General features: G+C 52.3%; 6 protein-coding genes across 6 annotated transcripts; 3 read left to right on the top strand and 3 right to left on the bottom strand.

The window, feature by feature from the left end:
- Positions 1–229: 229 nt before the first annotated feature.
- Positions 230–2654, bottom strand: ARB_03513 (uncharacterized protein; the record flags this gene model as incomplete). Its single annotated transcript, XM_003010212.1, has 6 exons — positions 230–385; positions 467–569; positions 679–1157; positions 1230–1619; positions 1653–2533; positions 2627–2654. 6 exons carry the CDS (start codon positions 2652–2654, stop codon positions 230–232), a joined length of 2037 nt encoding a protein of 678 aa, XP_003010258.1.
- Positions 2655–3107: 453 nt separating this feature from the next.
- On the bottom strand, positions 3108–5535 carry ARB_03512 (pH signal transduction protein PalI, putative; the record flags this gene model as incomplete). Its single annotated transcript, XM_003010211.1, has 4 exons — positions 3108–3452; positions 3535–4069; positions 4122–5268; positions 5346–5535. The coding sequence occupies 4 exons, from the start codon at positions 5533–5535 to the stop codon at positions 3108–3110; spliced, it is 2217 nt and encodes a 738-aa protein (XP_003010257.1).
- A 617-nt stretch (positions 5536–6152) lies between these two features.
- On the bottom strand, positions 6153–7791 carry ARB_03511 (uncharacterized protein; the record flags this gene model as incomplete). Its single annotated transcript, XM_003010210.1, has 4 exons — positions 6153–6530; positions 6576–7202; positions 7277–7458; positions 7539–7791. 4 exons carry the CDS (start codon positions 7789–7791, stop codon positions 6153–6155), a joined length of 1440 nt encoding a protein of 479 aa, XP_003010256.1.
- Positions 7792–8449: 658 nt separating this feature from the next.
- ARB_03510 (uncharacterized protein) lies at positions 8450–10469 on the top strand (the record flags this gene model as incomplete). Its single annotated transcript, XM_003010209.1, has 2 exons — positions 8450–8487; positions 8555–10469. 2 exons carry the CDS (start codon positions 8450–8452, stop codon positions 10467–10469), a joined length of 1953 nt encoding a protein of 650 aa, XP_003010255.1.
- Positions 10470–10801: 332 nt separating this feature from the next.
- ARB_03509 (uncharacterized protein) lies at positions 10802–13312 on the top strand (the record flags this gene model as incomplete). The annotated part of the gene is made up of 1 exon (XM_003010208.1): positions 10802–13312. One exon carries the CDS (start codon positions 10802–10804, stop codon positions 13310–13312), a length of 2511 nt encoding a protein of 836 aa, XP_003010254.1.
- A 667-nt stretch (positions 13313–13979) lies between these two features.
- On the top strand, positions 13980–14600 carry ARB_03508 (NUDIX domain protein; the record flags this gene model as incomplete). The annotated part of the gene is made up of 1 exon (XM_003010207.1): positions 13980–14600. The coding sequence occupies one exon, from the start codon at positions 13980–13982 to the stop codon at positions 14598–14600; it is 621 nt and encodes a 206-aa protein (XP_003010253.1).
- Between the last annotated feature and the right edge of the window lie 150 nt (positions 14601–14750).

Here is a 14750-nt window from a genome sequence, read left to right as displayed (position 1 = left end):
ATGCGAATAGGCCGGGTATACGTGGGAGGGGTGCTACTGGGCCAATTCAAAGCCGAGGAAACATCTGCCTCCAAAACGGTGTAACCACAGCCACCGTCAGATGTGCACACGGCAGCCGCAGTGACATACTAGAAACACACCCCGACCTGGTGTCAGGTTCTGCGGCGCTGCGGGATCCCGGTGTGGCGGGCGGACAGGCGGGATCCCACCCTGCGTCAACCCCGGAATCTCACGTTTCATCTCTCCTCGTCATCCAGAAGTTCATCTTTCTCTGCTCCTGGCGTGCTATTGGTTCATCCTCCCACGGCTTGATCTTTTTTTTCTCCTGTTGGTGTCGCTTTTTCTGGTGTTTTTTTTTTTTACTTCCTTGCTTTTTAAGGTTTGGCTTTTTAGTCTTTTGACCGAGTCATGTGTTGATGACTAAGGTAATATCACGTGCTCACTCTTTTTCCAACCTCATTTTTACTTCTTGATAGAAACAACAGTCGAAGACGAAGTGAAAGAAGAAGAAGAAGAAGAAGAAGAAGAAGAAGATAACAAAGAGGTCATTGATCTGTCTCTGGTTGTCTCTACAGAATGACATGTCATAGGATGGCAAACGGATAGCCAAGAAAGGAAAAGGAGAATGAAAGAAACTGTGGGGTGATGGATGATGGCTAGCAGCAGTTGTCCCTTTACTGAGCAAGAATACTGCGTCCACCATCTGCCGTTATCCGTTTGCGCACCTTCATCTTGAAGTACGATGAACCCTGCTCGGCCATGATAGACTGGGCAGCTTGATGGGTTGAGGAATCGCCCCCTAGCTCTGCATTGTTGGCGTGGCTGACGTCCAATATGGCACTGGGACAGAACACCAAAGCTTCCCCTGTTCCCAGGCCAACAATACGGGAAAAGAGACTCCCGGTACTGTACTTAGAGGCACGAGATGCGCTGACGTCCATAATGGCTCCTGCAAGATGCCCTTCTAATGCCTTGAACCAGGCCGGGGAGCTGAATCGGTGTACAACAGTAAGATTGCAGAGATCCAGGAGGTTTGGGGACAGCGTTGGCTCCTGAGTTGCAATGATAACTCTTGTGGCAAGATGGCGCTGTTGTCTAATCAGAGATAGCATAGTTTCTGTCAAAGTCACTGCCTCGCGGCTCTTGGTTGTCAGATACTATTCGTCCATGTCAGCCAACGTCCCATGTATGGTCTGAAAGGTAGTGCAGAAACATGTGGGTTGGCGTACTTTATGAGCCTCGTCAAGGGCAATCACACGGCCTCCTTTTCCACGGCCCTCAAGGAATATACCTATGCAGATATTAAACAATGCACACGCGTCGTTCTCGTCCACAAACGGGCAGCTCAAGTCGATGATGGTTAGGCTACCCTTCTCAAAGCTCCAGATATCACCTTTCCGAGATATGGGTTTGCCTTTCCTAGAGAGTCTAACTTCAAGAAAAGAGCGGAGAAGGTCTAGACGCATGTTAAGCGCCGTACATTGGCCTCTTAGCGTTGATTTCTCTCGGATTCTTGTTTCAAAGTCCTGAAAATCGATGCCCCGCTTGCCATTGGACTCCTTTGCCATATCTCGAAGAATCTTGGTCACCATCTTAGGTAGGTAGGTTAGCAGGTCTCCCTAATCCGGGGTTCCGAGGAATGAAAGCCCTACCTCCATGTATAATGGTGTGCCTTCAGAATCGCTAATAGCCATTAACGATTTCATCATTCCAATACTAAGGTGGTCTTCGTTGAAGAGCATCGGCTCCACTTTTGGCCTGGGACAGCCACTGGGCAAACCCGGCAGGTTTGAGTACAGCTGGGTCATTCGTTGCAGATTGCTCGGTGATACCAAAACCCGTACTGGTATACCTACAGAACACAGATATGCTGCTTCGCAAAGCTGGCCCGTGTCCAAACTGGTGAACTTGTCATAGTGAAGCACTAGACCAGTCAACTGATTCGAGACCTTGCCGGTCTGTGATGGTAGCAACAACGAATTTTCCAGCATACAGGAAAGTGTATGACTTTTGCCGCTGCCCTGACTTCCGCAAATGAATGTTGACCAGGGAGCGTTGATGTTAGCGTATACCAGATTTTTCTTTGCTCCTCCAATGCCAGCAATTTCTTCGTCACTACCGGGCGTGTAGCTAGCGAGCCGGAGCCCGAGCAAACCGTACTGAGGAAACAATAAATCCATCGTGCTGGCACCTAGGAGAGCAGGGTGAACAACACCCTTGATTTGAGAAGAAAACAGTGGAGTTGTCTTCATTTGCTCGATCAAAGGGTTGACAGATGGGGTTTCCTTAGCTTGGCCGGGTTCGACAAGCTTCAGGTGCTCCGTCAGCTCTCCCTGAATGTGCATATCCTCGAGGTCGGAAGTGGTGGGTTCTGTTTTGAATTCCGGCTTGTCCTTGGGATCAGGTTTTGGTTCAGTCGCTGATTGTGTTTTTGGCCTAGGTTCTGGCCTGGTTCCGGCTTCCATGATGTCTATTCCACATTCCACTCGCCGTTTGGTGTCTGTTTCGGCTTCTTGGCCGATATCTGATTTGGCTATAGCTTCTGATCTGGCCTCTGAGAGATATTAGTCGAGTTCTTCAGATATCGCTTCTTCTAAAGATGGTTTGCTTTTTTCTTCGATCTTACCATGTATCTGAATAGCCTTTTTAATCATCCTTCTGCGAAGCTGTTAGAAATTTCCAGTTAGCATGGCACATCTGCCAATATATATAATATACAGCCCTTAAAACCTAAGCTGCAATCTTACCATTTTGCTCCCAGCTGCCACTACCGGTGGACTGAAACATCAATTGGATTCTCTGGGGAAGGGTGATGATCGGAGGTAAAAGAAAGAATGATATGTTTTTGACAGAAGCAGCATTCAAATTTATAGATAAAGGAGAAAAAAAATCCCTAATTCGCGTCACACGCAATTTGCATATTTGATTCTATAAAGGACATTTACCACAATATTTGAAAGGATCATATTTAAAATAAGGATATATACATAGTGTAGATACAAGATGCCAAAATCGATGACTTAACAAGGTTATTCATATCCGTTATACCCTCTTATGGCCAGTGTACAGATCCTGGCAACCGTTATTAGCCTAGAAACTCCAAACACCTAGTCCCAGCCTTGTTCAAAGAAGCCATCAAGACAATGGCTGTTGAAAATAAAGATGAAGAAAGAGATGAAGAAAGAGAAGAGGAAAGAGAAGAAGAAATAAAAGAAGAAACAGAAGGAGAAAGAGAAGAAGAGAAAAGAAGCATACCCATAAGGTGTCAACATACATACACAACAAGAAGAATGTACAGGTGAAAGCAATGGTTCAAAAGAGAAAGAAAGGGATGTTGTCAATAAAAGATACTCTGCGGCCCTGGAACGCATGACATATGAATAACAAGAGAATAGAGAGAAGCAAAAAGTATTGAAACCCAGACCAGCTGTTTGTTTAGCTGCGCGTGTAGACTGGTGGTATAGCAGGCATCGGTGGCATTGCCGGGACCTGGGGCATCCTGCCACCGCGTCTTGCAGAGTTGGACCGGCCTACATCAGTGGAAAGCTGGAAGTCAGGGTTATTGACCAGAAGCGCCTCACGCTGCTTCTGCACCTTTTCTCGGGGGTTGTCCCACTCCGGCGGCTGCCACTTGGGGTTGATTCCGCGCTGGGAGATGGAGGTGAAGTGGCTAATGTCGCTGACAGGAGAGCGCATGCCATGCACGGCATCGACAGAAGTCCTCTGGTCAGGTTCTGGGGCAATGCTGCCCGGGGTTAGGGCAGACGGTATAAAGGCGGGATCGGGATTCGAGGTGTTGGTGAAGCGAGTCTCTACATCTTCGTAGTAGGTGTTGGTAGGGTGAGGAGCAGCCCGGGGAGGGGATCGGGTCATATCTCTGGGTTGTGCATTGGTAGCACCAAGGGGGCTTGGGGAGCCACGGGCGTCGATGGGGGAGAGAGGCTGATCATTTTTGGTCCAGCCGCTTCTCGCTGGGATGAATGCGCTGAGGATGATCGACGAAGTCAGCAAAAGAAAAAGGGAGATCTCATGTTTACTTTTTGTGTGTTTTGGGTTTGTGTTGGTTTCGCTGGAGGAAGAAGGAATGTCAAAAAGGGGCGAGTTTCGTCTGTTATACATACGAGAGGTTGGAGATTTCCGACTGGGTGATGGTTGAAGTGTATGCATCCCCTCGTGAACGTTCCATTTCTATATCTCGGCCGCCCAAACCGCCGGCGGCCGGGGCAGCTCCATACATGGCGTCGTCGTCTCTGCGCGGACGACGCGGTGGACCAGGACTAGGTCCGCCACGTCTGCCACGGCCCGAACGAGATCTGTTAGGATAAGGACCGTGGTCACCGGGACCTGGGGGATAGTCTCGTCCCCGCGAAGGGTTCCTTTCCGGGCGATAGCCAGGCGGAGGAGGATCTCGATAAGGATGCCCCCGGCCAGCTCTGTCGCCTCTACCACCGCGACCGTCTCTCCTCATGGACGGGTTGCTTCTGCCACGGCCACCGTATCCATGGTTAGGCCCTCCATAATAGTTGTTGGCCATGGTGTTTTTAGATGGCTGTCTTCGCGGCGGGGCGAAATGGCTATAAGGTCCGTCCTGGTTTGCAGGAGTCTCGGGCGGCTCCATGGTTCCTATGTCAGTCTCGCTGGGTGCCCAGTACCGCTCGTTGCTGGCGGGAGGAGGAGGAGCGCGAGGGCGCATCCGCCTGCTATCACCGTCTCGAGGCCGAGATTCAGACTCAAACCGCGCGAAGGTGGCAACGGTCTCTGCGGTTGGAACAGTGGACAAGGCATCCTCCTTGGCCTCGACATTGACGGTAGAAGGCGGATCCATCTTGTAGGAGTTCTGGCGGTTGTAGAAGTTCTCACCGTTCATCTCCGCGTTCTCAGCGATACGGCGCTTGCGGGCCTTGCGGCTGACGAGGGTGCGGCGCATCGCACAGGTGAGGATGCCGCAGGTGGTGAGGATGACGGTAGCAGCGAGGACGATCCAGCCGCCCCATTTGAGATGGGGCACGAAGAGGAGGATGTCGACGAGAAAGGCGAGCAGGGAGACCAGCAGCGTGGGCAGCAGCAGGATGAGCAGGCCCAGCAGGTAGCGCGGGGAGTGCGAGGGAGCATGGAGGTGAGCAGCGGCGGCCAGGCCAAAGCAGACGAGGGTCAGAAAGGCGGCGATAGGATGCACGATCAGGAGCGAAGAGAGCGTATGTCGGATCGACGCCGGCAGGTTGAAGTCGCCGTCCGCGTTGGGGTCTCCAAAGGCGCCGTCCCTCGCATCTACATTCGACGGTTTTGACATTAGCCGTGCTGTCTATTGGTCACAACGTATATAACTAACTAACTAACGGCCTTACCGTCCTTGTAGCCTATGGTGAAGGCACTGCATCTGTTCCTGCGACACCAGCCAAAGACGCCAAAGGTGATGTCGTTGTACGTAGCCAGCGGGATGCCCTTGATGACCGGGGTCGAGAGGACGGAGAGCAGCAGCAGGGCGAAGGCAGCAAACAGCAGGACAGACAGCGGCGTTGCTGGTTTCAGCAGCATTATGGCGGGACAGACGGCGGCCCCAGGAGCATCGCCGGGCGGTACGGAGTGGTTATGCTAGTCAGTATATATGTGCTGGCTGTTCGAGAGAAAAGACGGGCGAAAGAGCGAAAGATGGGAGTCGTCGTATGATCGTCTAACACGGGCTGCAGCTGGAGGAGTATAAGCTGTGCGAAGAGGCGAGGGATGGATGGAGGAGGAAGAGGAAGAGGAGCTGGCAGGGACCCGGTATGGCGAGCGGCCTACTCGGGCGAGCGCATCGATAGAGGGATCGCCAGCGGCCGGGGAGCGAGGAGACTGACTTGAGGACGACGCAGGACGCAGGCGATGGCGACGGCGAAGGATAAGAAGGAGATCGAGAGAAGAGACGGACGGCGCCAGATGAGAGACGAGCAGTGAGAAAGAAGAGATGTACGAGTAATAATAAGCAGTTATTAAGGGTAGCGACAGGCGGTCCAGGGATCCCCCGGGGGTCCCAGGCGTTAGTGAGACATGGAAACAGACCGGCGCGTTGTTCGATGGGTCCTGGCCGCTAGGAGGGCATGTTAATTAACCTGCTGCAGGGCCGGGCAGAGCACAGAGAGTCACAGACAGCCCAGCAGGCAGCTTTGTTGTCGTTATTCAAAGGTTGAAGACGAAGTTGCGGCGAGAGAGAAAAAAGACGGCGAGACGTTGGAGGAGCACTTTTTATCGGGGTGGGGGGAGAGGGGTGGCTGAGTCAGCAGCGGGAGTGCTAGGGAGAGCCCCGTTATACTGAGGGATGAGGTTGAAACATGCTCGCTTACTAAGACGTAGATGAGACGCTTTACGGGCCAAAAAGGGACTAAAAAGGGACTAAAAAGGGACGACGAGGTGGAAGAAAAGTGGGCGAAGATGCAGAAGACATGATTAAGACGGTGGCTAGAAGGTAATATACATGAGGGAACAAGCGCCAGCTCGGTTACCCAGAGATAAGGACCCAGAGAAGGAAGAATATCTGTTGCAGTTAGCATCATCTATATATCATGTATGTATATAGGGAAAGGAAGATAGGGACATACCATGAGGACGCCGAACATTTTGGCAATCAGCCAGCGGTTGCCCGAGACACGCGACCAGTACTTCATCAGCTCGCGCTGGGCGCCCTGGACGTTGTCGACGACGTCTTCGGTGTTGGCGTCGATGCGCTGGATCATCTCGGACTGCTCACTGACCATGGTCGCCAGCTGGCCGAAGATGCCACCCAGCTCGTTGATGGTGCGCTCGATGGCCTCGATGGCCTCGCCGCGCGCGTGGATGTAGGTGTTGGAAGGCTGGGCTTCCTCCATCATCAGCAGCTGCTGGTCGGAGTGCATTGGCCCCAGCCCGGACGACGCGGCCGTCCCGTTCGACGACGACGGGTCCAGGGTGAGCACGTCCGCCGAGCCCGGGCGGTAGCCTGGCTGCGGGCTCCGGCTGCGAGACAGGCCGCCGCCGCTTTTGGCGTTGTTGAGGTTGCTGTTACTACCGCTGTTATACAGCGGGGAGTCGGAGCGCTGGGGGTCGAGGGCGTGCGATCTCGATGAAATAGTGGAGACAAAGTTCTCTGTCCGTGACCGGGAGGCCTGGATGTTCTTCGTCCGCACTTCCAGCACGTCTTTGAAGTTGGCTCCCACATCCGCCAGTCTCCCTTGCAGCAGCACAACGACCTGACAAATAGAAGTTAGCCTAAAGTGCCATATTGACAGTCGAAAAAAGTTCTTATATATATACAAGCACATACATTGTCATTGTGTTCTCCCTCGTGGTCTGTCTTGCTCCGTGATGACTTCGGGTGCTGGGCCAGCGTAAGGGATTGTAGGGAGGCGATCTGGGAGTTCAGCGAGGAGAGGTCCTGCTTGATCACATACGTCAACTCAGATATCTCGACCGGTCTGTCGTCGAACAGCGATTTCCGCTTGGCCACTGCGCCATGTCAGCTACCTGTATATACCGTCTCGGTCTTCCTGGCCTCTACATCAGAAAGTAATAAAGAGGAGACCTACACTGGGCCAGCCGCTGGAGCTTCCCCGTCGTCGACGCTATCCCACGCCCGATCTCTGCCGCCCGTCTGGCAAACTCAGAGCGCGCCGGCCGACCACCCGCTGCCGGCACGTCTGCAGAGGTCGTCCTGGCCGTCGAGTTGGCCTGGAGGCTCTGCCGTCCGCTGGCCTTAGACGAGGCGAGTCTCTTCTGCGCCTGGCTCAGGATCGAGCGGAACTCCGTCGTCCGGTCCTGGATGGGCGCGGGCGCTGCCATCGTGCCGTCTGCCTGTCTATCGTCTCCAAGATGCGTCTCTCCCGTCTGTGTCTGTGTCTGTATCTGTCTCTGCGATGGTATGTCTCTCTCTGTGTGAGCGCCTTAGTGGTTATGTGTGTTATGTCGAGGGCAGCGGTGTTGGATGCTGGACGGGCCCTGACGACATGGGATGGGGGCCCGGGGGGGTTGCGTTCCTGGCTGGGCGTCTCTTGCCGGCTGTTCCCTGTCCTAGCCTTCGCCTGTAACTTGTATCTTCCCTCTCGTCGTCGTTCTTCTTTTAATGTCTTGTCCGTGAATGTTTTCTCTTCTTCTTCTTCGGCTTCAACTTCACGTCGTCATCTCGCTCACGTGATCCTCTAACGACTCCTCTAGCTCATCCTTCGCGAAATCCCCTGAAAAGCCGCCGTTTTTCTGCTCTCCCGCTTCTTCTTCCCTCGAGCAAACTGTTTTCTTCTTCTCTGTCTGGTGTGCCCGAGGGACGAGATGCGATAGAGCGGTCGGGCTCTGCTGGTGAACTGGTGTCTTAGCCGCTGCGTGGTGCTGAAGCCCCTGCAGGGAGTCCCTCCTCTCGAAACAACTTATAGATCGTCCCTGGGGGAAGTACCTTAACCATAATAACCACGACAGGCCACAACTACCACTGCACACCCTCTGCAGCATGTCTGGCTACCAGCCGACCTACGTCCCCGGTGACAGGTAAGTAGTCCTCCAGGTTGGCTGTTGGTGGACAGGTCGAAAAGCTGACATCTTTCTGTGTCTCTAGATCGCCCGCGGGAGGTCAGAACCCAGAGTCCCCTTGGTCAACGGCGCAAACCCTCGACCTGAAGACTAATGTAAATCGCCAAAAGACCAAGCGATGGGTGAATGCAAAACAATACTCGTACGCCGGTGACGAGTGGGGAGAAAGCGAGGACGAGGATGAGGAAGACCAGCCAGACAACTCTACTACTACTACTGGAAACCCTCAATCGCCAAACATCGTCAGGCCGGCGGATATATACAAACGGCTGGCTGAAGAGCGGGGAAGTACTCGCTCGGGGAGCTCTGTGGGAGCTGCTGGCACGCCGTCAGCTTCGACAGTTGCTGTTCAAGACACACCTGCAGCGACCACAGGAACTGAAACGTCTGCTCCAGCTGGCCCTGATGGCGGCAAGACGGCCGCGATACCGCTGCCAAACGACACCGCAGAGCCTCCCATAGGCCAGCTGCCCGAGTTACGACGACTCTCTGGGTTTGAAGGGTTCATGGACAGTGGTGACAAGTCTGGAACGACAACAAGCACACATGCGCTGCCTGGAGAACCCGCAGAGAAGGTCCCTACTATCAGAGAAGAACACGTAGGTGGTGACGAGCCATCCTCAAATCATTCTGCTCATACAGCACCCACAGACCCTAAAAAATCTATATCCTCTGAAGGTGAACAGAGCCGAGACGGTCACTCACCAACTTCTGCCTTGGACTGCCCAGACGCAGCAGGTCACAGTGACATCGAGACTCACACTCCGTCGCGTAACACGGTCTCAGAAGACGACTCTTCAGGGCCACACATCGCTGGTCTGGATGTCTCGCCTCTTAGCATGAGTAAACGAAGCTCGATAGACCCAAACACGCTCCCAAACACTGCCACAGAGACGACAGAACAACAGACTGAACCTCCACCTCCAGCCCAAGAACATGATGAGAGCTCTCCGGTACAGAAATCTGCACAGAAAGCTGACATTCCTCCCGCTGCTTCAGGTGAGGAGCCAACACAGTATGCGTATACACAACTCCAGGACAACTACCCATCTCCCCATGGCATGGATCATCCCCACACTACCATTTCCATCCCTACTTACGAGCAGCAGCAGCAGCAGCAGCCTCAGAGACAGCTAAAAAAGAAGTTTTCCTGGGAGGTTGACTCAGAGGAGAGCGACAGAGAACAGGCTCTATCCCCGCTGTCACCTGTTTCAGCCACCCTGACCCCAGGAGCATTGGTCATTAATAAACAGCCCACAGGTGGCAGTGGAAATGAAGCCGCAACTAGTGCACCAGTCCCAGGATCTCTCGCTGCTGAGAGCCCACAGGACACCACTCCAGTCGAGACTCAAGACAAAGAAGCAGAGCTGCTGCCAAAGACTCAGAGCCAGAGCCCCCTTCCCCCTAACACTGTCCCACCAGGCGTATCATCCATGTCAAATCAGAAAGCCCCTGAATTCCGTGAAATAACTAGCATCCCCCAGCCCGCCCAAAGAATAGCCGCTTTCAACAATGCCAGAGATGTCTATGCAAACACGGACTCTGGTCTCGACGGATGGGTCAAGAACGTAGCGGAAACTGGCCATCCTGACAACGCAGAAACAATCCAACGAAACGGCATAGCTCCGACCGATCCAAATGCAGCTCACCGGCCCATACCATCTCAAGGAAAATTCCCCAAGCTACCCTCACTCAGCAACATATCTCTGCCTTCTAGACATCATGACGGCTCTGGTCCTGGCCATGGCCACATCCGCCAGAGCTCAGGCGTCCAGCTCGGCGGAATGATGAACACGCAGCACGTCCAAGCAAAGGGCAAGGATCTCCTTCACTCCGCCGGCGTCCTAGGTGGTAAGGCTGGTGATGCAGCAAAGGGCCTCTTCGCCAAGGGCAGGAGTAAATTCCGACACAGTGGAAGTGCCGACAAGGTAGATACCTAAGTCTCTTCTTTTCTTCCTCCATCCTTCTTTCAGAATGACATATCTTCATTCTGGCCAATGTGACGATCCTCATGGCCACCCCCCTCTATCCCTCCATTTTCCTTCTTCTATACATCTTGACTTTTCTTCGACATACATTGGCAACTCATATCCTATCAAATTGGCTTTTGGTTAAAGATCGAACCGGCTGATATCTTTGGGCTTTGTCATGCCGGGGGGGAATTCTGGCTTACCCCCCTCTTTTTGTATCGGTCATATCTTACGAAGTCACATAGCGAGTCTAATATACGGCTATTTTGTAGGGTCAAATTGTTCCTCCTGCTTCTCCTCCGATGACACATAATTCTGTGCAGTCGGAGTTTGAAGGTTCTCGACTTAGTATTGGTAGTCAATATCAGCATCAACAACAACCTCAGCAGCAACAACAGCATGAACAGCAACAACAACACTCACTGACAATTCCAGAGACAATCCCTCGTGTCAAATCGCTAAAATTCGATAGCCAGCCATTCTCGGTCTCCTTTATGGGCGAAGTTGCTCATATCATGTCTAAGTCTAATGGTGACGAAAAGAGACCACGGGATTCTAAACGATTTAGTGGCCGTGGTCTGGCATTGATCACGGAGGAGCGCCCCGTTTCTCATACTCTTGAATCTTCAGAACCTCATGTGCAAACTGATGTGCCCAACAATCAGCCTATGCCAGTGCCTGACCAGCCAATGCAGAGCCCCGGTATACCAGAGATCAACCTTCCAACTTCTACCCCAAATATTGAACCCGTTTCTGCCACAGCCAGTGACCGAGGCAGTGGGGAGTCAGGCGTTGTCTCAGTGCTCGCAGACGAAAAGGATATTGAAAAGGGCAGACTATCGTTTGCCGTTTCCGAAGTGGACGTCAAGCCCACTCGAGAGTCCTCTGTCATTTCTTCGGCAGATACACTCGATGACTCCAAGCAGATTGAAGCAGAGATAATTGTAACCAATGGTAATCAGAAGCAAAATCTGCCGGTGGATGCTACAGGACAGCAACGGGGATTGGGCCTCCGCAAATTCTCGTTTGAATTAGAACCAGAAATCAGTCCGCCCATAGACAGCCCTCCACTAGTAGACGGCCAGCAAGGAAGCTCTACCCAGACTACAAATTGGCAATCTGAGTACAAATTTCCTCCTCCCGGAACTGTCCCTCCGCCTCCAGTTACAGATGTGTCAAACAGCTTGCCCAGCAACCCAGTCCATCCAGCCCATGCACGAACCTGGGCTCAGACAGAACAGCGCAGCGTGTCTCCTTTGCCATCTACCCATGCACGCACCGACACAAATGGCTCTGGAATATCCATCCAGGCCCCGGGAGCGGCTACTCCCCGTACGCACGACCAGCAGACTAACGACAGAAATGCCAACTACTACTATTCCCAAGTGGGTGCGGGTTGCCCTGATCCCGGTGTCTACCATCCTCCAGACGAGCAGAAAAAGCGCCGGTCCAGCCTTGGGTTTACTGGCATCATGTCGAAGGTTAACCTGGGACGCAGCAAGGGGCAACCAGCAGACCGACCCTCATCCCCTGCGCTAAAGAAAAGCAGCAAGATGTTCAAAACACTGAAGTTTGATCTACTACATGGCAAAAATAAGAATAACAACGGTCCTACGAGCGAAGAGCCTGCCATACCAACAGTTCACACTCCTGCTGCTTCCTATGCCAGGCAATTTCAGTCAGTAGGAAACCGGGATGCCCTACAACGAAACACCCCAAGTGCTCTTTCAAATCATAATACAGTGAACGGCTCCGTTCCTCACTTGAACTCAGGAGTATATGATGAACCGTCTCCCCCAATGAGCAATCGGCCTTTCTCCCCTGAAACAGTGCTTTCACCAGCCAGAGCTTTTTCGCCTGATAGAGCATTATCCCCCAGCAGGGCCCAATCTCCAGCTCCAAGTGTAAATGTGAACCAGCGAACCCCCAATACATCAACGGCAGAAGAGGGCTCCAGACAGGCTTCAGGAAACCGGCCAACGCGGTTCTACAAGTCCGTTAACTCCGTTAGCTCACGGATCCCTGGGCCGTCAAACACACCTCCAATGAGCAGGCAGCCTTCTCCCACGAAGGAATTCTCAGAAGGCCCCGGGGGTAGAGTGGCTGGAGAACATACTGGCCTTTTCAGTCCAACAGCAGTACCTTCAGGATCGAACTTTGTTTCCAACAACCAGGTCATCATAACTCCACCCCTGTCACAAGCCATGTATTCTCCTACTGGCTCTGAGCAGACAACCAAATCACCAACACACTCTCCTCACGCCAAAGATTTACACTTCCGTTCTCGCAGTCCTCTTTCCAGACCTCCAGATACCGCCGATAGCCCTTCACTTGCTCCTGATACTCAGGACCCTGCACAGAGGCTTGGAGCGTTCCATGCCTCGGTTCCGCACACCTCGCGTGTAGGCGACCAGGAGACTCCATGGACCATCACGCTACCCCAGGATGAGAAGCATCAGAATCCCCAGATACCATCCAGTACATCTCAATATGCTATGTCTACGACTACTTCTCCAGGGTTACGTCATGTCAGCTCTCCGCAGCCAATATCACCACCTAAGGGATCCCTTAATGGCTCATACTCATACTTTGAAACACGTCCAACACCTGCCAGCAATTCCAATTCCACTGTTCCGTCTGGTGATGCGTCAAACGGAAGCCGTATCCCCGAACAAACCCGTCTTGTACACGTAGCTTCTATGGAACCCGTCGAACTCCCAACAAACGATGACTCGAGTGAAGAGATAGTGATGTCCAGCACCTCCTATCCTGGCCAGGAATGGCAGCCTGCCTACCTTGGCCAGTGGGATTAGCCCTTTTCTTCTATCTTCTTCTTTTCTCTTTTTACTTCTTCTCCTACCAGCTTACGCCGACCTCCGTGACAGCGATTTTCCTATGTCGATACTTCAATTCTTCTATTTATTTTGGACATACATAATCATATACCTTCTACAGCTCTTTTTTTTAATATCTATCGGATGCTTCCATTATAAGATACCCCTAATATGTTGGAAGCATCTTTTATACTTTCTTGTATTCCATCTTTCACTGATTTGTTTCCTTACGTTCATTATTATTTCTATTTTTATATATAATTTTTGAATAACACAGTATACATATTCGTCTCCATTCGGTTGCTGTCTAATAGTTCCAAAGAGACTCAAGGCTGAGTCTCATTCATCGCTTGTGTCTGTGGATTTTACTTGTTGTATCGCGATATATTTGATAGACGTGGATACAGGGTCCATAATATCCCCTGACTCAAACCATTAGTTCGGGCACTTTAAATACGAGACATCCCACTTGATGTCATCAACATCATTGTTTTCCTATCAGCCTCATATCATGACTCTTCAATGGGCGTAACATCTGTATGGTTAATTCTGCTGCCTGGCTGTCTTGTATATAAATAATTGATAATTACCTATTCATCCAGTGCTTCGGCATTCTATTCGTTTCCATTCAACCACAGCAACCATCATGGATCGAACATTCATAGTTGAGCCGCAGCTTGCTGAGTTCGACGTGCCTATTCGTGACTTCTTTCAGTCAAAATCCGAATATAATGCCTTTATAATCGGTGCATTTATATTTTCCCCAGCAAGAGACCCGAATACAACAGTCAGTGACGATGAAGTCAGACGCTCCACACGCGCCTTGTTGCTCCGGAGAGCCATAACCGACTCCCTAGGCGGCCTGTGGGAAGGCCCAGGAGGCTCCTGCGACGACACCGACGCAACAGTACTCGACAGCGTGGCGCGAGAAGTCTATGAGGAGACCGGACTGCATGTCTCCCACATACGGGATCTCGTTGCCGTCGACCAGTGGGACCGAGTCAAGGACGGAGAGCACATCAAGGCCATCAAATTCTCATTCTGGGTCGACGTCCACGAAGCCCACCAAGCACCAGAGAACAGTCACTTCGCCCCGGACTGGGAGCATCAGGTCAAGCTGGCCCCCGGCGAGCATGAGCAGTACCGATGGGTGACGGAGGCAGAGGTTCGCAGATATCTCGCCGGCCAGGATGAGGCCGTCAAGTTCACGTTCCCAGCCACGGCAAAGAACTACCTGGAGGCCTTTGCTGTTTATAACCGTGTATGAGGGCGTATCGAGCGCCCGACTCCTAGTAGACCGTGTCCTAGACTCCTGTTAATAAGATGATGATCGAAGGGTAGAACTGGCTCAGGCGTAGCTGCGGATTCGCCGTCACCCTGTCACCGGTATCCACGGCCATTAGAATAGAACTCCTCA

The sequence above is a fragment of the Trichophyton benhamiae genome (assembly GCF_000151125.1).
Source record: "Trichophyton benhamiae CBS 112371 chromosome Unknown Abenha-G-c-38a07.r1, whole genome shotgun sequence".
Lineage (NCBI taxonomy): Eukaryota > Fungi > Ascomycota > Eurotiomycetes > Onygenales > Arthrodermataceae > Trichophyton > Trichophyton benhamiae.
The sequence above is the reverse complement of the archived record's forward strand: the minus strand, read 5'-3'. Positions and strand labels throughout refer to the sequence as shown.